The following is a 21783-nucleotide window of genomic DNA, read 5'->3' as shown; positions in this document are numbered from 1 at the left end:
CTTGCCAGATGTGGTCATTCTTCCCCTTAAAGTTGTGTGTGTCCTACTTGCAGCCCTCAATCCTTTTGGTTACATATAAATCGGATTAGGGATGAAAAAGAGACTCTAGCTGAATTATTTGAAACGATCTGGGAATTTAGAATTGGGACTGAATGATGGCTGGTCTTTAAACTATTTGCTTGAACTGAAGTGGTGAAGACTTGGAACATGTCTGCAGTTATCTTCAGCATTGTATGTGGAGAAACAGAAAAAAGTTGGTCTGCAGAGAGAAATGGTATAGATGGACAGAAACAAAGATGAAAGGAGAGTACTGTCTGGATTCCTAACAGCTTTCCAGATCCTTACTCCAGTACTGTGTGAGGCCCAGTTATTTTTCAGTACCGTAACATACCTCAGTGGTCTTCCAGTAAGTTTCCTTTTTTTGGTATAAGCTTGCTCAAATTAGTTTCTCTTCATTTTTATTATTCTTTTGTTGAATTCTAAAGAAGATGAAGCTTAAAAATAAAAGGGGTATATGACTATCCACATGCTGAAGAATGCATTTAGACTACTCCCTTACACCATACACAATGGGTCATAGACTTAAGTATAAGAGCTAAAAGACTCTTAGAAAGTGAAAGGACAACTCACAGAATGTGAGAAATTATTTACACATTTTATGACCGAAAAGGGGCTTTTATCTTGAATACTTAAAAACAAAAACAAAACCCCAAAAGCAGCTCTTAGAACTCAATAATAAAAAGTGAACCCAAATTTTATTTTATTTTATTTATCTTATACATTTTTAAAAATTTATTTATTGAGAGAGAGAGAGGGATGGGCTGAGAGAGGGGGTCAGAGCGTCTGAAGCGGGCTCTGTGTTGACAGGCTGACGGTAGTGAGCCTTGATGTGAGCAAAAATTGGATGCTCAACCGACTGAGCCACCCAGGTGCCCCAAAGACAACCCAATAGGCAAAGACTGAATAGATTTTTCCCCAGAGAGAATATACAAACGGCCAGTGCTCAACATGATTAGTCATTAAGGAAATGCAAATCAAAACCACAGTGACCTACCACTTCACATCCACTAGGATGCTATAATTAAAAGGACAGAAAATAACAAGTGTTGGCAAGGCTGTGGAGAAATTGGAACCAACATGCATTGCTGGTGAGAATGTAAAGTGCTGCAGCTTGACCTTGCTTCACATGTTTGAAGCAACAGTTTGACCTTGCTTCAAATGTTAAACATCGAATTATTACGGGACCCTGCAATTCTACTCCTAGGCATATACCCACATGAAACATGTCCACACAGAACTAGTGCATTCAGAGCATCATTATTCATAATAGCTAAAAAGTAGAGACAACCCAAATGTACAATGACTGATGCATAGATTACCAAAATGTATTTTATCCATAAATGGGATATTGTTGAGCCATAAAAAGGAATGAAGTGGTGATACATACTGCGATATGAATGAATCCTAAAACCATACTAAATGAAAGAAGCCAGACACAAAAGACCACACAGTGTATGATTTCATTTATATGAGATGTCCAGAATAGGCAAACCCAAAAAGACACAAGGGTGAGGAGTAATTCCCAGGGACTGGAGAGAGAGAGAGAGAGGGAAATGGGGAGTTACAAGTAGCTAAGGATTTCTTTTTGAGAAGATGGAAATGTCCTGACATAAGATTGTGGTTAGGTTGTACAATTCTGTGAATGTACTAAAACCCATTGCATTGTATACTTTAAATGGATGAGTTGTATGGTATATGAATTCTAACTCAAGCTGTTTTTAAAAGTAGGTACAAAGTTAATGTTCACTTTGATACAAGCTTTAAAACAATCATTAATTATAAAAAATAAATAAAAATTTGAAAATAAAAAAATAATAGATTTATACAGAGGTAACTTAGTTGTAACTTTTTTCATAAATTTTATACCTAAATAAATATATTTTTCTTTCTTAATAGTAACATTAAAAATTATAAATAGCATGTGACTTCATGTAAATATATCAACAAAATTTAGCACAGATTGTACTTCCAGTTTGAGTGACAATATAAGTTGAAATGTAGATTTTTTTTTTTTTCTCTAACATATTTCTTTCATTGCCATTATGTTTTTTGGGTAAATGGAGACAGCTGTGGTGTTATGGAAAGATCTTTGGACTTAGCATTTGCTAAAGCAGGATAAACATAGGTATTCAGTCTCTGGTCTTGAACAAATAATGTCATAGAGCATTAGTTTCAAAAACCTTAAAATGAGGATCATACTAGGGTAAAAAAAATTTTTTTTTCTACTATTTATCATAGTTTGAGAGATTTTCCTAAGAAAAATAAGTATAGGTATATTCACAGGTGTTTTAAATATGTCCACATGACACATGTCCACATATGTCCAACATGTCTAATGCTTAGTATTACATTGAGAAAGTGGTTCTCAATCTATACTGTTTGAAGGAATTGAAATTTTAATAGCATTTATTATTTATTGGTGACCTTCAAAATATTAAGTGATGGAGGTCATTGAAATATTAACTGAAAGGCTAATGTTAACTTTTTTCTTGATATATTTCTTTTGTCTGTTTAAAATTGTGTCATTGATTTTGACTTTTTAGATATTATTGTATCTAAACATTATGTTAATTCCAAGGTAGCATATTCCTCTATAATTTTTTTTTTTAAATGTATCAACTGTAGGGGCACCTGGGTGGCTCAGTTGGTTGAGCGCCCAACTTTGGCTCAGGTCATGATCTCACAGTTCGTGGGTTTGAGCCCCGCGTCAGGCTCTGTGCTGACAGCTCAGAGCCTGGAGCGTGCTTCAGATTCTGTGTCTCCCTCCCTCTCTGCCCCTCCCCCACTCATGCTCGCTCGCTCTCTCTCTCTCTCTCTCTCTCTCTCTCTGTCTCTCTCTGTCTCTCTCTCTCTCTGTCAAAAATAAATAAACATTAAAAAAAATTTTTTTTTTAATGTATCAACCGTAGGGGCACCTGGGTGACTCGGTTGAGTGTCTGACTCTTGATTTCGGCTCAGGTCATAATCTCACGGTTTGTTGGGATCAAGTTCCACACTTTGAGTGTGGAGGTGGCTTAAGATTCTCTGTCTCTGCCTCTCTCAAAATAAGTAATTTTATTTTTTTAGTTAAAAAAATAAAATAAATATATCAACTGTATGTTACAACTTTTATTTTTTTAATGTTTACCTTTAATTTTTTTTAACGTTTATGCATTTTTTGAGAGACAGAGAGTGAGTGGAGGAGAGGCAGAGAGAGAGGGAGACACAGAATCTGAAGTAGGCTCCAGGCTCCGAGCTGTCAGCACAGACCCCGATGCGGGGCTCAAACTCATGGACCATGAGATCATGACCTGAGCCGAAGTCAGATGCTTCACTGAATGAGCCACCCAGGCATCCCAATTTAATGTTTACCTACGGAGAGAGAGTGAGTGTGAGCGTGAGTGGGGGAGGGGCAGAGAGAGAAGGAGACAGAATTTGAAGCAGGCTCCCTTCTGTCAACACAGCCCGACATGGGGCTCGAACCCATGAATGTGAGATCATGACCTGAGCTGAAGTTGGATTCTTAACTGCCTGAGCCACCCAGGCGCCCATTTTTCTAGTTTGTTTTTTTGGGGGAAATGTATGTATATATACGTAATATACGTTATATATGATGTATATATAAATATGTGTGTGTGTATGTATGTATATATATGTGTGTGTATACATATATGTATATATACATGCATATTTTATGATGCTCTGGTAATAGGTTGATTTTAGAGAAATCTGCGAAAATTGCATCCAGTCTCCAGACTGAGTTCTTTAATTGCTTGGTATGTGGTAAATACATTTTTATGTTGCAGTTAAAGGATAGATTTCATTTTTTTTTTAAGCTTGATAGCTGCATGATCTTAATATGCTAGCTTTTTCTGATTTGCAGAGATCCTGCATATTTTGATGAAAATTGGCTGAACAGAATCAAAACCGAAGTAGGAGATAATTGGAGGCTAAAGGTATTTTCTTTTTATTTTTCCATCTGTTAAATGGTCTTTTAGTAGTATGTGTGTAATATTTGTTGGAATTTTATCTGATGTGTCCAGTGAGCTTTAGAAACCTAGACAGCCTGTAGTGAAATAATCCAGAATTAAAGATTGGAGGTAACCTGAGGTTGCTCACAAAGATACATAGTGTGAGTTAGTAAAGCACCATGACTAATGGCATGGACTCTAGAGCCATAGTGCCTGTATTCATATCATAACTTTACATTTACTGTCTGGGGAAGTCCTCCTAACTGTTCTGTACCTCAGATTCCCTATTTGTAAAATGAGGATAGTAAAAGGATCTACCTCACAGAAATAAATGAGTTGGTATATATAACGTACTTAGGATAGTGCACATGTAATGTTAGTTGCCGGTGGTGTTGTTACTAATAATGAGAAAATACTGATTATAGTTGACTGAGTCCAGAGCACTCACAGAATGAAATATTTTCATTTTTATCCTAGTAGCCTTAAGTTCCATTATTTCTCAAGCTTCTTTGACCAGAACCCACAGTAAGAAATACAGTTTACATTGCAGCCTACTGTCAACTAAATGTATGTGCAGATATAGTTCCCTTAATCTGTGCACTGATGTTTTGATTTTAAAAAACATTAGTTGCAACCCACTAAATTATTTTTTTAACTTTATATTTTGAAATAATTCTAGAGTCACAGGGGATGCAAAACAAAATGTGGAGAAGTTCTGTGTACCTTTCACCCAGTTTCCCCAGTGGTTACATCTTGCATAACTATAATACAATATCAAAAGTAAGGAACTGACATTGATGCAATCCAGTTTATTCAGCTTTCACCAGATTTATCTATGTTTTTTCGTGTTTTTGTGTACAGTTCTGTGTAGCTCTATCGATACGTGGTTTCCCATAATCACAATGAAGACACAGAGTTGTTTTATCTCTGCAAGTCTCCACGATGCTGCCCATTTCTCTTTGATATAGATAGGTAGAGACTCAGAAATGCAAATGAGTAAGCATGTGAAGCCCCTGGACTTAAGATATGTTAAACTTAGTTTGTCATTTTAGTTCTTTTTTTTTTTTTTTTTTTTTTTTAAACATTCATTTTGGAGAGACAGAGTGAGACAGGGCGTGAATGGGGGAGGGGCAGAGAGAGAAGGAGACACAGAATCCGAAGCAGGCTTCTGAGCTGTCAGCACAGAGCCCGATGTGGGGCTCGAACTCAAGAACCGAAAGATCATGACCTGAGCTGAAGTTGGACGCTTAACCGACTGCGCCACCCAGGCGTCCCCTTTTTATTTCTTTCATAAAACACATATTTGATGAACAATATTCACTGATTGCTTAAATATTGAGTCTGCCAACATTTAATTCCCTTTTTTAAACTAAGCTAGAGTGAATGAACACTGTTTAAGCCACTGTTTTAATTTCTAAATAATCTTTGAATAAGAGGCAATTAAATGATTACTTTTATATGGTGTAACATGTATAAAACAATTGTGGATGTTTAAAATAATGCTACGAGAAAACATGAATAGACACTTATCTAAAGAAGACATGCGGATGGCCAACAGGCACATGAAAAGATACTCAACGTCGCTCCTCATCAGGGAAATACAAATCAAAACCACACTCAGATATCACCTCACGCCAGTCAGAGTGGCCAAAATGAAGAAATCAGGAGACTATAGATGCTGGAGAGGATGTGGAGAAACGGGAACCCTCTTGCACTGTTGATGGAAATGCAAATTGGTGCAGCCACTCTGGAAAGCAGTGTGGAGGTTCCTCAGAAAATTAAAAATAGACCTACCCTATGACCCAGCAATAGCACTGCTAGGAATTTACCCAAGGGATACAGGAGTACTGATGCATAGGGGCAGTTGTACCCCAATGTTTATAGCAGCACTCTCAACAATAGCCAAATTATGGAAAGAGCCTAAATGTCCATCAACTGATGAATGGATAAAGAAATTGTGGTTTATATACACAATGGAGTACTACATGGCAATGAGAAAGAACGAAATATGGCCCTTTGTAGCAACGTGGATGGAACGGGAGAGTGTGATGCTAAGTGAAATAAGCCATACAGAGAAAGACAGATACCATATGGTTTCACTCTTATGTGGATCCTGAGAAACTTAACAGAAACCCACAGAGGAGGGGAAGGAAAAAAAAAAAAAGAGGTTAGAGTGGGAGAGAGCCAAAGCATAAGAGACTCTTAAAAACTGAGAACAAACTGAGGGTTGATGGGGGGTGGGAGGGAGGGGAGGGTGGGTGATGGGTATTGAGGAGGGCACCTTTTGGGATGAGCACTGGGTGTTGTATGGAAACCAATTTGACAGTAAATTTCATATATTAAAAAATAAAAAAAAAAAAAAAAAAAAAAAAAGAAATAAATACGTCTGATTGCAATGGATTGCACTGCCATGATTGAGTGTCTGTTACTTGATAGTCACAGGTTCTACTGTGACTTCTGTCCTACTGTGACTTCTGTCCTACTGTGTACTTCTGTCCTAGGACATCTTCAGCTACTACTGTTGGGTAGGGACAGTTAGGGTCAACAGAATCCTGTCGTATACACATTTAACTTAACACAGTATCAACCGAATGAGATGGGTCAAAAAAAAAAAAGGAAAAAATAACAGCTTAAAATAGTGCAGGTTATCGTGCCTGTCATTTCACTCAGATAACATATAAGCCAGTGAACCCTTACTTTAGAGTGGCTGAGTGATAGGAAACATGTTGGTCCCTCACCCTCTCTTGCTTCTAGAGGATGCTTCTTGTACTACAAGTATCTTGCAGTGCCGAGTGTTGTACTAGCATTTCAACATAGTATATTTTTAACCATATGGCTCCTCAGTATTTACTTTGGTGCTCAACTGAACAATCAGCAGTCCTTAAAAAGAAACAAAACAATCAGCAGTCTTTTCTGACAGTGAAGAAAATTTGGAGACATTTCCAAACCTGATTTTGACTGTAATTTTCGCTTAATGCTCTAATTTTAGAATTTAACCTCTATGTGAGATGCAACTCCATTTTTCTAGGGAAGACAGTACTAGAGGATGTTTTCAGTAAGGATGGCTCATTTTTTTCTTTACTTGCGGAAAATCTGATACTTTTAATCTTACTGTTAAGTCTTGTTCAATTACCTTCCAGTTTCTGTCAGTGTGATCATAACATTGAAAATTTAACATGATTGGAAACTTAATTTTTTTATTATAATCTCTTGAGATCACATAAATTAAGCCACTGATAGTCCTTTTTTGGTGATTATGGAATTCACATATGCTGTTGAGTTTTATTTTTTATATTTATGATTAACTAGAATGATTAGTTGGTTCAGAAATTTTTTATGTTAAATTATATTTTGATCTATGCTTGACTTTTACCCAGTTGTTTTATCTCTCTCTGAACAGATAAGCAATTTAAAGAAAATTTTAAAAGGAATCCTGGATTACAATCATGAGGTAGGAACTTTTTTCTCACTCTGCTTAGAAGTATTACTATAGGAAATTTAATTTTACAATATTTTGCAGTGGTTTCGAGTAAAGGAAAATTTACCTCAAAATTAAAAAGCAGCTTATCTTCCATTGTTTTAGATGTTGGTTCAAACAACTATCTGTTAGGTGGTTACTAAATAGAGGCTCTTTTTCACTGTAACGTGGATAGTGTGTAGATGATTATTAATGTTATACTTTACTTTCTGCCATATATGAACTCTCTCCTCTTCTCCTCTTATGAAGGTAGTTTAGAATCCAGGCATTATAACCAACTCCCTTGCTTACATTAGTTTTATTCCGTGGCAAACCTCCATCCCTAGATTAACTCAGTTTATCCTCTGAGTCTGCATCAGAACAGTCAAGGTATTAAAAATCAGGCAGTGGAACTAGTTTTACTTTAAATTTCATGATCACAGATAATCAAATGAACACAACAAAGCATAGACGCCCATGTTACTTTCTTAACTGTTTTTACCCCATGAACTTACCTTCATTTATACCTACATCTATACTTGTATCATTTATCTTCACAACTCAGTAAGTGGTCCAAAACCTATAAGTCATCCTATAGTCCTTCCTTTTTTAAAATATTGTCATAAGACCTAAATCTCCAAAATAAAGCTTTTTCCTTCTTTACTGCCACTACTTTATACCATGCCATCATTAGCTCTTGCTTATATTTCTAGAGTAGTCTGACTGGTAACCCTGATTTCCCTCTTGCCCCTCTACAGTCTGTTCTTATTCTTCACTCTAAAACCAAAATGATTTTTAAAAATGAAAATTTGATTATGTCATTCTTCTCAAAAGTTTTTCATGGTTTCCTATTGAGAATCAAATTCATAGCTCTTACTGTGAGCCACCAGGTACTGTGCTCCTTGCCCTGCTCACCTGTAACACTAGTGCCTTATTCATCCTGCTTGTGTGCTTCTAGGATTTTCTTTATTCACTGTAGGGTTATTAGATAGGAACCTACCCGTTTGTCTGCATATATTTCATTTCATTTGGGACCAGTTTCCCCATAAAGGAATCCTCTGTTTCCTTCCTGATACAAGTATTTGGCTATCAGCATTTTGGAGTTAAATGATATTAAATATAGGCATGAATCTATATTTAATCTCTGCTCCTTCTGGTGCTCCCTTGTTCAGAACCTCTCTGGCTCTGCTTTGAACTTCAGAGAATTTTTCTTTTGGGAGCTGGTGAAGGAATCAAAGTATTCAGTTTCTTTTCTCAGTGTTCATACCATATACCAGATTGGGACTAAATTTCTAAATCAAGATCATTATAATTTAGCTTATAGGAGGTAAAAATAGAAATTGAAAGTGAAATTGACGTAATAGCTCTGCCCTTAGCAATGAGTTTCTGGTGCTGATGAGCTAATTTGTATCAAATATTTTTATTTGGACATATAAATGTAAATGCAGTTCTAATCCTTTTGTCTCTATTCAGATTTTAGGACAGCAAATTAATGACTTTACCCTTCCTGATGTGAACCTCATTGGGGAACATTCTGATGCCGCAGAGCTTGGAAGGATGCTTCAACTCATCTTAGGCTGTGCTGTGAACTGCGAACAGAAGCAAGGTAATTTATTTGATGTTAGGGTATGCATTTAAAATAATTAAGCAAAGGAATACATATTGTATAGATTATATATAAATCACTAGTGCAAACAATAGCATCTTCACAAGGCCACCCTCAAACAATACCATTTTCTATGATTTTGCTAGTACTTTGTTTGCAAGCTTAAAAGAGTTTTGCAGCTTAGAATAAATTTGATTATGAGGATTCTCTCCCTATCTGCAGGACTATATAATTCTTTGAGTTAGATTAGTTTTAGCTACAGTGAATGTGATGAAATTTACTGTTAATTGGAGACTGTCCAGCTAAATTAATCTCAGTAATAATGGTAATGTTATACTGGATCAGTTTAGCTCTGGGAACTTAAAATTGGATACTTTAGATTGCAAGTATGAAGGATTTATTTCACAAATATTTACCAAACTCCTGCATTATGCTGGGGCTAGGAGCACATTGCCAGATAGAGCAGACAGGGTACCTTCCCTTGTGGAACAGGTTGGTGAGTGGAGGGAAGGCAGGAAGCAATGTCACACATAATAACTGTGTGGTCTGAATGGGAATGAGTGCTGTGAAGGTAAAGTGTAATGGGCCAGGGAAGTTATTTAAGCAAAGATGTGGAGATGGATGAAGAGTAATCTGAGTAGTAGAAACTGAATGTCATAATGACTTAGGTTATCTTTGAGAGACTGAAAAAACCCACCACTATAATTAGAGAGTAGTAAGGAAGGGATGAGGGGTGATGAAATAGAAGAAAGGTACATAGGGACTACTCCAAACAATGAGGGCACAGCGTTTTACTGTTGCTGTATGAACTTCGTAGAAGACGGAGGTTTTTATGTTTTTAAACCCAAAGATTTTTTTTTCTTATTCCTTCTTCCTCACTCCTGGTAATGCAAAACAGATTTTTATTTAAATTGTCTATACCTTTTCAGTGTTCTAATGTGATAAGTTTAATAGCTGTCAATATTGTTTTCTTGAAACTGTGACTAGTTTTATTGGTGTGTGATCCGGGAATTTTTTTCTAACAATATATTTATTTCTCTTTGTCCTCATTCCTGTTAGATTTTAGTATGCATGCTCTTACAGTAAGTTTTAGTTTTCTTTATTCAGTTTAAAAATTAAAATGGAGAACTTTCTACATTTGTGATTTTTATATATTACTAAGATGTCTAAAAGTTTTTTGCCAAAAGTTAGAAGATTGCTATAAATAAGATTCCAGACACATTAAATTTCTAAGTAGATGCTTTGATTTTAAAAGGTGTATGAAAATTATTTAATGTAGTTGACTGAATTCAGATAATGACCTCTTATGTGCTTATTCTGTTAGGAGATTCACCTACTCTTGGAAGCAGCATACCTGTTAAGAGTTGACCAATTATATTTATCACAGGAAAAGACAAGAATGTTACCTATATTCGTAGTCCTATGGAAAGCAATCATAATATTTATCCAGATTCTCACACAGACCAAGAGTCCTGTGTAACACCTAGATTCGTTTTTTCCCTTGAAATTGTGTATAAATGATTAAACCTTTGAACAGGATTTTAACATCTTATTTATCCAGAGGGCATTCCCTGTTTTCAGAAACATAGTTGAGAACCAAGAATCAAAGTAAATGAATTCCTGAGTTCAGATTTTCAGTGTAATGTGAGGCTTACTAAAGCGGCTCTGCCATTTACTACCTGACTGACTTTGGACTAGGTACTCAGCCCATTTCCACATCTACAGAATGAGGATACAAAACCTGATAGTCGTGAGGAGTAGATGAAATTGTATATGCGTATTTACTTTGTAATCCATAAAGTGCTATACGGATAAAAAAGCTTTTATGTTTAGATGAGTTTTTCAGTTACTAAAAGTAAGGAGCAATTGCTCAGAACGTTGACTTAACATACATTTATGTTGGCCATCTGTCTTCCTAAACAGGGCAAATAAATGGTGGTAAAATTGAAAAGGCAAATATTAGTAATATAAAACATACTACTAATAATTTCTAAGTGTCTGTCTTCTGCCTGGTACTTTATTAAGTACTCATAGAACAAAAAAAAATACTTTATACACATGAGGAAAACTAAGTATTACATGATTTGCCCAAGGTTTCTGGTTTGTGAAAGGCTAGGCAAGGACAATAACCTATGTCTCTCCATGTTTAAATCATGCTCCTCATACTCACCTGCTATAAATTTTGGCCTTAAAAAAGCTGTTTTCAGGATGAACTCTGTGACATAGCACACCTCATTCATTGCCTCATAGATCTGCACCCAATAATCATATATATTTATATTTTGGACACAAGATTTGTGAATTTTTTTTCTTTTCAAAATTTGTACATTAACGTAGTTGTCATCATCATTTTATCATGTAGCATTTTACGGTGTTCGCGGGGAAGGGCCTTGACGTGGCAACACCGCTTCTTAACTAACGCTTCCCCTCTCACACCTTACTAACTTCCTTACCTCCCTGTTCCCACTGTTAGTTTCTTCACTTCCAATAGGCTGTCATTAAGTTTCCTTCCCCATTATCAGTGCCACTGCTTTTTCTTTTCCATGTTCACAGTCTTTTATTTTGAGGGCTGTTAGTCATCCTAGCTATGCCATTTTCTCCATAGCCCTGGGATTCTGTGTGTAGTAGCTTTGAACAGAACATCTACAAGCACTCCCTTGCATTCCAACACTTAGAGGATGCTCCTCATTAACATAACAGAACAGGAAACAGAGCTCAGACTAAAGAATTTTTTTTTTCCCCAAATAGTGGTTCTGATACATTCCTACTATTGTCCTAAGAAAATACCTGTGACTTAAGTGTGTTGTGTATGTTTGTGTCACCACACATTTGATTGGGTACAAGTATCCTAAGAACAACACTTGCTTAAAAACATGTTTTTTAAAATCTTTGGCATCAATAACCAGGATGTCAGAATGTCACAATTTAGTAGTGTTGTCAAAATACTTTGGTTTTGTTTGTTTGTTTGTTTGTTTTTAATAAGTTGTCTGTCACACACAGCTTTATACACCTTGGCATTCCAAATACATGAGTCTCGTAAGTTCACTTTAACAATTTCACAGTAAGACTCCCATCATGTAATACTTGAAGTGCAGAGACAAGTTTTTGGTGTACGTATGGAGAGGATTTTTTGGATGTATGTGGAGAGAGGCAGGTTGAGACTAAAATTTCCTAATTATTCTTTTAAATGTTTCTTATTAAAATGTATTTACCATGTTTGTTAGAACCCACCTGGCCTGTTGATTTTATTTTATGCTTAATGCCACTTTTTCCATTCATTGTTCGATTTGCAAATAAGGAAAAGTACTTCTAGGGCTTTGTTTTTAGGAGACAAATAATTTTTTTCAGCTTTTTCATTACTGACAGCTGAGAGATCCTTCTCTTTTTTTGGCAGTGGCGAGGGTAAGATTGATGAAGTTGGTACTTCAGCTTATTAGAGATGTGTGAATTTTAAAGTCCAGGGCTATGCAATATTTATTTTTTTATGGTATCAGTTTCTATCTTAATTTCGTCTTAATTCATTGTCCTAAGCAACTCTCCGGTTTATTAAGATTTTTCTATTCTATAGCAGAAAATATTAAGGTAGAAATTGTACACAGTGCAGTGCTTTGTCACACAAGCATAAGGCACAGACTTCAGAGTTATTTTTTTTTAACTTGTAACAAAGTATAATGTGAAAGATTTCTAAATTTTAGGAATAGCAATAAGGAGTTCTTTCCATTCTGGCTTTAGGCTTTGCCAATTCATTGTCTTGCATTCCTGAGATACTGTATTCCTGTGACCTTTAGCTTGTAGCCTCAAACTTTGTAAATTAATGGGGTGGTGGGTGTGGTTTCTTAAAGAAAGAACTACTGTAACTTTCAGCCTTTACTTTACCTGTGGTGCAGATATTTAACCACTTATGAAGAATTCCTGGGAAGAGTCAAAACATGGGAGACTACTTATAAGAATTCATGAAGTGTAAGCCTTTTACTCCCTTGAGTATCTTTAACTTGAACAGTGACATTCCAGATTATTCTTGTTTTCAGAGTACATCCAAGCCATTATGATGATGGAGGAATCTGTTCAACATGTTGTCATGACAGCCATTCAAGAGGTACGTTGGAACTTTAAGTATGTGTGAGAAATTAAAGGAGCAAATAGGAATATGAATAGCAGAAGTAAAGATTTTTAAAAAAGATTCTCATTTTTTTTTTGAGAATTTTTTTTCTTACACTTACAATATAGCTTGCCTCATTTTTATTTTAAAAAATCATACATTTTTCTCATTTTTATTTAAAACTTAAACATTTGTCTTTAGGTATATTCAGTAACTGTTCTTAATTTTTAAAATTGCTCTACTGAACTAGGAATAGTAGACTAATTCCTAAAGCCATTATAAATACATATCTTAAACCAGCAGTGTACCTCACACTTAATTATTAGTTTCTTGTTTGGCAGAAAATACGTCTTCAACTCCAACCATACCCAGAGCAGTTTCTAGATGAATATTTATACTGAAACTGTGGGGAAGGAAAAATATCTTTTTCCTCTACCCATCCAAATTCGCAGCTGGGACCTCTATTAACAAAAGACAGATTAACAAGAAAAAGGGTACAAATGTATTTAAAGGATGTTTTACATTACACCAGAACCTTCTTAAGGAAATGAAGACTAAAGACGTGTTTAAACCTGAGTGTTTTGATGCTAGGTTTGATGAAGAGTGGAGAATCATGGAAAAATGTGATAGGGCAAAAAAGGGTTTGAGCTAAGGATAGTAACCTGGGGAAAACAGCATATCCTATTCATTCAGAATCCTTTCAAAATCTATCTTTGGAGATAAGGATGCTTCTTTCATCTGAGTATAGGGAGAGCACCTCTCACATGAGGGTCTTATGACCTGCTTCAGGAGAAGGTAGAAAATCTTTCCTGTACCTACTCAGATTCCTTCAGCTTGAAATATTCAGTATGCCAGGATGCCACATTTTGGGATAGCATGTCCTCAACTCCATCAAATGTGAAACATAAAACTATAAAAGTAAAAATAAAATGTAGATTAATATAACCAGTTTATCTCAGGATGTGAGAATGTTTTTGATCATAAAAGGGGAACAGATTGTTAGGGGTACTAGAAAACAATATAGGATGTGAATGTGCAACTGACAGAGAAAAAATATAACAAACATGAAAAATGCTAAATGCAAATTAAGTAAAGTTGTGGTTTTTTAAAAATCTGACCAAATGACTATAAATCTGGAGGTTCCCATTACCCCCTCAGGGTGCTGATTCACAGAACTCAGGAATGATGACAGTATTATAGCAGAAGAATACAAACCAGAACCAACTCCCCCCACCCCCAAAATGCATAGAGTGAGGTCTAGGAGAGTCCCATATGCAAAGTTTCTGTTGTTACCTGTCCATAGTATCAAGGCATACCACCACTCCCCCAGCATATTAACATGTACTGCCAACCAGGGAAGCTCACCTGAGTTTTCATGTCCAGAGTTTTCATTGGGGTTTCATTATGAAGGAATGATTGTTTGGATCTGTGACCATGGGGTTGAACACAGTTTCTAGCTCTCCTCCCCATCAGAAGTCAGGCTCATTATCAAGTGATAATCTGATACATCTGGTCTTCCTGGCATTACCAGCCCCCAACTGGAGTCCTTCATCTTTTTAGCTTAAGCTACCTAGAGACCCACAGATCATAGATACTCTTTATCAGTTAGGAAATCCCAGAGATTGAGAGGCTACTTGCCAGTAACGGGACAAAGGCCAGCCAAATTCATTACTACACAGGACGTTTCAAAAAAACAAAGCTTTGAAAACATCACTTTAGCAGTCAGCTCTGATGATAGGAAGATAAACTGATACATCTTAAAATCATGTCATATTCTTTTATATCATGTAAGATATTAAGTCATGAGTATTAAAGTATCAAAACAATGATCTCTTTTAAAAAAAGTTTTTTATGTTTTTCTTTTACTTTTGAGAGAGACAGAGTGTGAGTTGGGGAGGGGCAGAGTGAGAGGGAGACACAGAATCCAAAGCAGGCTCCAGGCTCTGAGCCCTCAGCCCACAGCCTAATGTGGGGCTCGAACCCACAAACCATGAGATCATGACCCAAACCAAAGTCAGACACTTAACTGACTGAGCCACCCAGGCATCCCTCAAAACGAGTACCTCTTAAGCAAGATAGCAGATTTTGCTCTTAAGTGGTCCTGGACTTTGCTCTATCGTCATGAGGGATCCAGCTTTCTTGTCTGCCATCCTTAATATATGATTCCCAGGTAGTGGGAGCATCTGTGGGAGTGGGAGTCATCTGTGGCTTCTCAAGTTCCATCTATCACATTCACATTTCCAGCCATCAGGAAGGATTGAGGGGATACTTATTCACTTCCTCTAAGTAAACTTTCAACAGTTCTCACTCCTATTAGCCAGATATTACTCACACAGCTACACAGGGAAACTGGGAAATACGGTCTTTTTTTAATTTTGAGATAGAGAACAGGAGAGGGACAAAGAGAGAGGGAGAGAATCCCAAGCAGGCTCCATGCTGTCAGCACGAAGTCCAGCGTGGGATTCAGTCTCTCAAACCATGAGATCATGACCTGAGCTGAAATCAAGAGTCAGTTGCTCAACTGACTGAGCCACCCAGGCACCCCTGAAATGTGGTCTTTTTTTTTTTTAATTTTTTTTTTCAACGTTTTTTATTTATTTTTGGGACAGAGAGAGACAGAGCATGAACGGGGGAGGGGCAGAGAGAGAGGGAGACACAGAATCGGAAACAGGCTCCAGGCTCCGAGCCATCAGCCTAGAGCCTGACGCGGGGCTCGAACTCACAGACCGCGAGATCGTGACCTGGCTGAAGTCAGACGCTTAACCGACTGCGCCACCCAGGCGCCCCTGAAATGTGGTCTTTATTCCAGGTAGTCATAGCCCAACCACAATTTGAGGAGTCTGTTATTAAGCAAAAAACAGGAAAAAGAATAAGGAGCCACTAACAGTTCTGCCTTACAATAATTGATCCTACAATTCTATTTTCAGGAATTTATCCGAAGGAGATCTGAAATACAGAGATACATAATAGTAATAGCAAATATTCATCTAGCACCTACTATGTGCAAGATAGTGCTGGTACTTACTAAATACAATACATCTATTAACTCTTTTAAAATTATAATTAATACTACTGAAATGTACACTTAAAATTTTAAATGGCAAATTTTATGTTCTATATATGTTCATACATATAGTATGTTCTACTACATACTACTACATGTAATAGTTCTACAACTACATGTGGTTCTACATACCACAATAAAAAAATGAAAAATTAATTGTAATGTTTTGAGGTATATACTGTTATTATCCCCATTTTATAAAAGGGAAAGTGAAGCATAGAACTCAGCAGTAGGGAGACAGATAAGTAAATTATGGTAGAATAATACTTTGGCATAATATGTAGCATTGAAAACATATAACAACATGGGTCAGACTGGTCTAGGGAAACAGAGCACATGAGCAATAGAATCCCATTTCTGTTAGAGATTAAGATGAGTGAAAACAAACTTGCAAAATGTTAATTATCTCCAAGTGGTTGGATGTTCTATATTCTTTTCTGTATTTGCCAGTTTCTCTATAATAACAGGTTTGCATCTGTAATCAGAAATATTTTTAAAATTAAAGTCTATGACCAAGCGATTTTTAATTCTACATATCTAGCCCAAGGAATTATTTAGAAATTCAGACCAAGATTGGGTACAACAGTGTTTTTCCAACTATTTTATTTATTTATTTATTTATTTTTAAGGTTTATTTATTTAATATCTACACCCAGCATGGGGATTGAACTCCCAACCCCAAGATCAAGAATCAGTGCTCTTCTGACTGAGCCAGCTAGGCACCCCCAAGCTATTTTATATTAATAGAAATATGAAAATAATGTGCATCCATTAGTAAGCAAGTGTTTAACTTAGGGTACCTCCATCTCATGGAATATTGTATAGCTGATAAAATTTTTTAAAAGTATATTATGACAAAGGGAAAACATTTAAAATGTCATGTGAACAAAGTATATAAAATTATACATACAACTAGATTTTAAAAATAGATTATATGTCTTTATGTGCGTATTCCTTTTATGCATTTAACACATACTCTCAAGCCCTTAATATGCACCAGAAGCTATAGATACACCAGAAGCATTCAGGATACAATTGTGAAAAAGACAGACATGGTCTCTTGCCCCAGAAAGTCTAAGTCTCATGGGAGAAATGGCTAACCAAGCAATTCACGTACATTTAAAGCATTCAAAATGAAAAGTACCATGTTGGGGAAAATATTAAGAGAACCTCCAAGAAGTAGCTAACTCAGCTTGGGGACTTAAGGGAAGGCTTCTCAGGGAAGGTGGCATCTCATCTGAGCACAGAAGGATGAAATGACATAAGGAAGGGGTAAAAATTGTTCTAAAGTCCAGGTGGCAAGAGAAGCAAGACCTGCATGGAATGTTGGAGGTATTGAAAGAAGGTGCCTGGGGCGCCTGGGTGGCGCAGTCGGTTGAGCGTCCGACTTCAGCCAGGTCACGATCTCGCGGTCCGTGAGTTCGAGCCCCGCGTCAGGCTCTGGGCTGATGGCTCGGAGCCTGGAGCCTGTTTCCGATTCTGTGTCTCCCTCTCTCTCTGCCCCTCCCCCGTTCATGCTCTGTCTCTCTCTGTCCCAAAAATAAATAAAAAACGTTGGAAAAAAAAAAAAAAAAAAAAAAAAGAAAGAAAGAAGGTGCCTGTAGCAAACATGGTGAGGTAGGAAGTGCTTAGAAATGAAACCAGAGACCTAAGATCATTAGAATATTGAGCAGTTTCATTAGAGATTTGGGACTTTGGAAACCAATGAATAGATTTTAAGGAGGAAATACACTGAAGTCTGTATTTAAGAAAATCCATATGATGAGAAGAATGGTTTGGAGGAAAACCAGGTTAGAAAATGGGAGAGCAGTTGAGAAACCTTGATAATTATCCAGCAAAGAATGACGGAAGCCTGAACTAGGTTATGGCAGGGTGGAGACAGGTGGACGGATTTGAAAATTGTTAGAGCTTGAATCAATAGGCTTGGTGATTGATTGGACCTAGCGGGGAGAAGGTGTAGCTGGATAGAATAATAGAAGAAGGGCTTTTTTTTTTTTTTTTTTTTTTTTTTTTTGGCACATTCTATTTGTATTTCTTTATTCAAGTACTAATGACTTAGACTTTTTTTCTTTTTTTTTACCATGGTAAAATACATATAACAGAAATTTGCCGTTAGTAACATTTAGTGTGCTCATAATGTTGTGCAAGCATTGTCACTGTTTAGTTCCAGAACTTTTTCCATCAGCACAAAAGGAAACCTTGTACACCCATTACACAGGCAATTCTCATTTCCTCCTTGCTCCAGCCCCCATCAACCAGTAATTTGCTTTCTGTCTCTATAAATTTCCCTATTCTGGATATTTCATATAAATGGAAACATAGGATATGTGACCTTTTGTGTCTAGCATTGTTCATTTAGCATAATATTTTCAAGGTTATTTTGTAACATGTATCAATACATATTCCTTTTTATGCTGAATAATGCATTGTATGGATGTGTAGCATTTTGTTTATCCATTCATCAGTATATGTTGTTTTTGAGAGGGAAAGAGAGATAGCTGGGGAGGGGCAAAAGGAGAGGGAGAGAGAGAGTGGGCTCTGCGCTGGGCATGGACGTGGATTCAATCTCACAACCATGAGATCATGACCTGAACTGAACTCAAGAGTTGGATGCTTTAGGAACTGAGCCACTCAGTCTCCCCAGGTTTTTTTTGTTTTTGTTTTTGTTTTTGTTTTTGTTTGTTTTTTTGTTTTTTTTTATAAAACACCTATTCTGCCTATGTTGAAATTGAATTGCTTGGTCATATGGTAATTCTCTGTTTAACTTTTTGAGGATGCACCAACTTCTTTTGCATGGGTGCTGTAGCATTTTACATTCCCACCACCAGCACTAGGATTCTAGTTTTTCCCCTCTTTGTTAACCCTTGTTGATGTCCATCTTTTTTATAATAGCCATCCTAGTGGGTGTGAAGTGGTATCTCCTTGTGGCTTATTTGCATTTCCCTAAAGGCAAATGATGTTGAGAATCTTTTCATGGGATCATTCTTTGGAGAAATGTAAATGGTGGTCAAGTAAATGATAAGTCTTTTAATTCTTTGAATGGTAATTGGAAGAAGCCACAAGTAAGAGAAGGACAGATGTTGATTTATAAGAGAGAGGATGATAAATGGTACAGGGTCTGTGAGAAGCTGGGAAGGGACTGGGTCAGGGAGCACAAGTGAAAGGATTAGCCTACTATGGGAAGAACAATACTTGTATTACAAGATTGGAGAAGGAAAGGATGGGCATGAATGTTGCCAATTTTGTGGATTAAGACATGGGAAATTCTTATTTGGAGACAAAGATTTTTTTTTTTAAACTTGTTTTATTTTTTATTTTACATCCAAATTAGTTAGTATATAGTGCAACAATGATTTCAGGAGTAGATTCCTTAGTGCCCTTTACCCATTTAACGCATCCCCCCCCACAGCCCCTCCCGTAACCCTCAGTTTGTTCTCCATATTTATGAGTCTCTTCTGTTTTGTCCCCCTCCCTGTTTTTATATTGTTTTTGTTTCCCTCCCCTATGTTCATCTTGGAGACAAAGTTTCCTGGTGAAGAGTATGGGGGTGTTGGTGAGGTTTGAGAAGTAGGAAAGGTTTAGAATAATCTCTGAAGGGAATAAAGAGACTGCTGACTGGGGAAGCATAACTATACTTTGGGGACAACTTTGAAGTCACAGTTGAAATTGGAAACTATTAATAGTGTTTTAGGATTAAAATATTTTTTGTTTACTGTCTCAGTACTTAGCAGTCAGGATTTATGGTCAGAACAGACAGGTATTTGGATTGATTCTAGATTGAGATTTTGCCAGGAAGAAGAAGGAATGGAGGTAAGAGAAGTGATGATATTGACAAAAGTTATCAACATAATAGACCGTGAAAAATCTAGGCTAGAAAGAGAAGGTAGTTGGTTAAACAAATGATGAACCATGGAAGCTAAATCAGTGGAGGAAGATTGCCCAAAATAAGATGATGTTAGCAAAATAAAGAAGAGTAAATGTGAGCAGACAAAAACAAGAATGTTTACTATAAAGTCTAAGCAGAATAAGAAAGAAAGTGATGGGTTCCGACTGGAAACCTGGGAGAAAGGAGGGAGGTAGAGGGCCTGGAAACCTCAAGCGGAGAAGCACGTAAACTAAACATAATTGAATGAGAGAGCAGGGATGACAGAAGGTTGTGTTCAGAGTGTAGGACACCTAGGTTTTTATTCAGAAGTGTTGCTGTGTTATGAGGAGGACTTAACTGCAATAATGGGAAAAGGAAAAAGATGGGGAAGAGATCACTCCTAGTATTTCTGCCACCTGCCTCCAAGTCAGATACCCACCTCTCTGATAATCTGTCACAGCCCTTATCACACTGTAATGGTTTTTTTCACTTGACCTGTGCTACACCCATGGTTGGTAGCTTCTTAAATATTTCAGAATTATAAAAGGTGATTATTGTAGATGGTAAAATAATGATTTTTCCTTTTTATATTTTTAATGAATTATATCTTCTCTACCATGGGATTATTTTTTCAGTTGGAAGAAGTCTTAAAAATCTTTTGATTAATATTGTCACAATAAAAGCATAAACATTGAAGCCAGTATTTTTTGCTCTTCCTAAGATTTTTTTCCCCCTAAGGGACTTTGAACTCTTCTCATCCCATTAATATAGAGCAGTGATTCTTAAACTTCAGTATGCATCAGAATCAGCTGGAGGACTTTATTAAACATGTTGTTGAACCCTAACCCCAGAGTTTCTGAGTCAGTACATCTGGGCTGGGACCTGGTAATTTGCATTTCTGATGAGTTTCCAGACAATGGTGATGCTGTTGTTTTGAGAACTTCACTTTGAAAACCACTGATAAGAACAAGGTACAGCTGAACATAACATTTCAGGTCACTCCAGATTGGGATTAAAGGCTGAAATTATAAAATCTCTCAACAGAACATCCCCACATTTCTAATTGTCCCCCTTTCTTTTGTCCTTCAGACAGAACATAAGAAGGAAGCAACAGAAAATTGAGACCATTTGGGTCTGCCCCTGACTTTTGTCACAGTCAGATTTTATCTTTTTCTCCCCTAGCCCCTCACACTTTATGGATCCTTTCTCTTTGCAACACAAGGGTGAGAGAGGCTAAGACATAGATTTGTGTGTGCATGTGTTATAAACATCAGCCAACTCATTTTGGCTTATATTGATTTATATTGATGTTGCCCATATTTATTCTTTAGAAATAGTTACTTGTGTTGCTGGGGGTTTTTTTGTTTTTTTTGTTTTTTTTTTACTGAAAAGTCAGTTTTAAAATATTTAGCCACTTCTTAAACTAAAAGACTTGTCTTTTTAGTGATAAGAATACTTGATTCTTATGACTGGGCCTACAGTGAAAATGAGCACCAGAATTTAGACCTATAATTTTATTTATTTTTAATGTTTATTTATTTTGAGAGAGTGTGCGCGTGCACACGAGCGTGGGGGGAGGGGCAGAGCCCAACTGTCAGCCCAGAGCCCAACGTAGGGCTTCATCCCACAAACCATGAGGTCATGACCTGAACTGAAATCAACCAACAGAACCACCCAAGTGT

The 21783-nt window shown here is 36.7% G+C and overlaps 1 protein-coding gene and 1 long non-coding RNA gene across 8 annotated transcripts in view; one reads left to right on the top strand and one right to left on the bottom strand.

Annotated features, from left to right (window-relative positions):
- Nucleotides 1-21783, top strand: part of HOOK3 (hook microtubule tethering protein 3) — a 113303-nt gene that overhangs the window by 24356 nt on the left and 67164 nt on the right. For all 7 annotated transcript variants that reach the window (XM_042934710.1, XM_042934708.1, XM_042934706.1 and 4 more), the window contains 4 exons: nucleotides 3923-3995; nucleotides 7411-7461; nucleotides 8941-9073; nucleotides 13102-13169. In XM_042934710.1, the coding sequence (XP_042790644.1) occupies nucleotides 3923-3995; nucleotides 7411-7461; nucleotides 8941-9073; nucleotides 13102-13169 (325 nt within the window). The remainder of the gene's footprint in view (nucleotides 1-3922; nucleotides 3996-7410; nucleotides 7462-8940; nucleotides 9074-13101; nucleotides 13170-21783) is intronic.
- On the bottom strand, nucleotides 6804-13116 carry LOC122217570. The gene is made up of 3 exons (XR_006201584.1): nucleotides 12950-13116; nucleotides 8970-9056; nucleotides 6804-6890 (listed from the first exon to the last, which is right to left on the bottom strand). It is a non-coding gene; the product is annotated as an uncharacterized LOC122217570 (long non-coding RNA).

The sequence above is a fragment of the Panthera leo genome, chromosome B1 (assembly GCF_018350215.1).
Source record: "Panthera leo isolate Ple1 chromosome B1, P.leo_Ple1_pat1.1, whole genome shotgun sequence".
Taxonomy (NCBI): Eukaryota; Metazoa; Chordata; class Mammalia; order Carnivora; family Felidae; genus Panthera; species Panthera leo.
The sequence above is the reverse complement of the archived record's forward strand: the minus strand, read 5'-3'. Positions and strand labels throughout refer to the sequence as shown.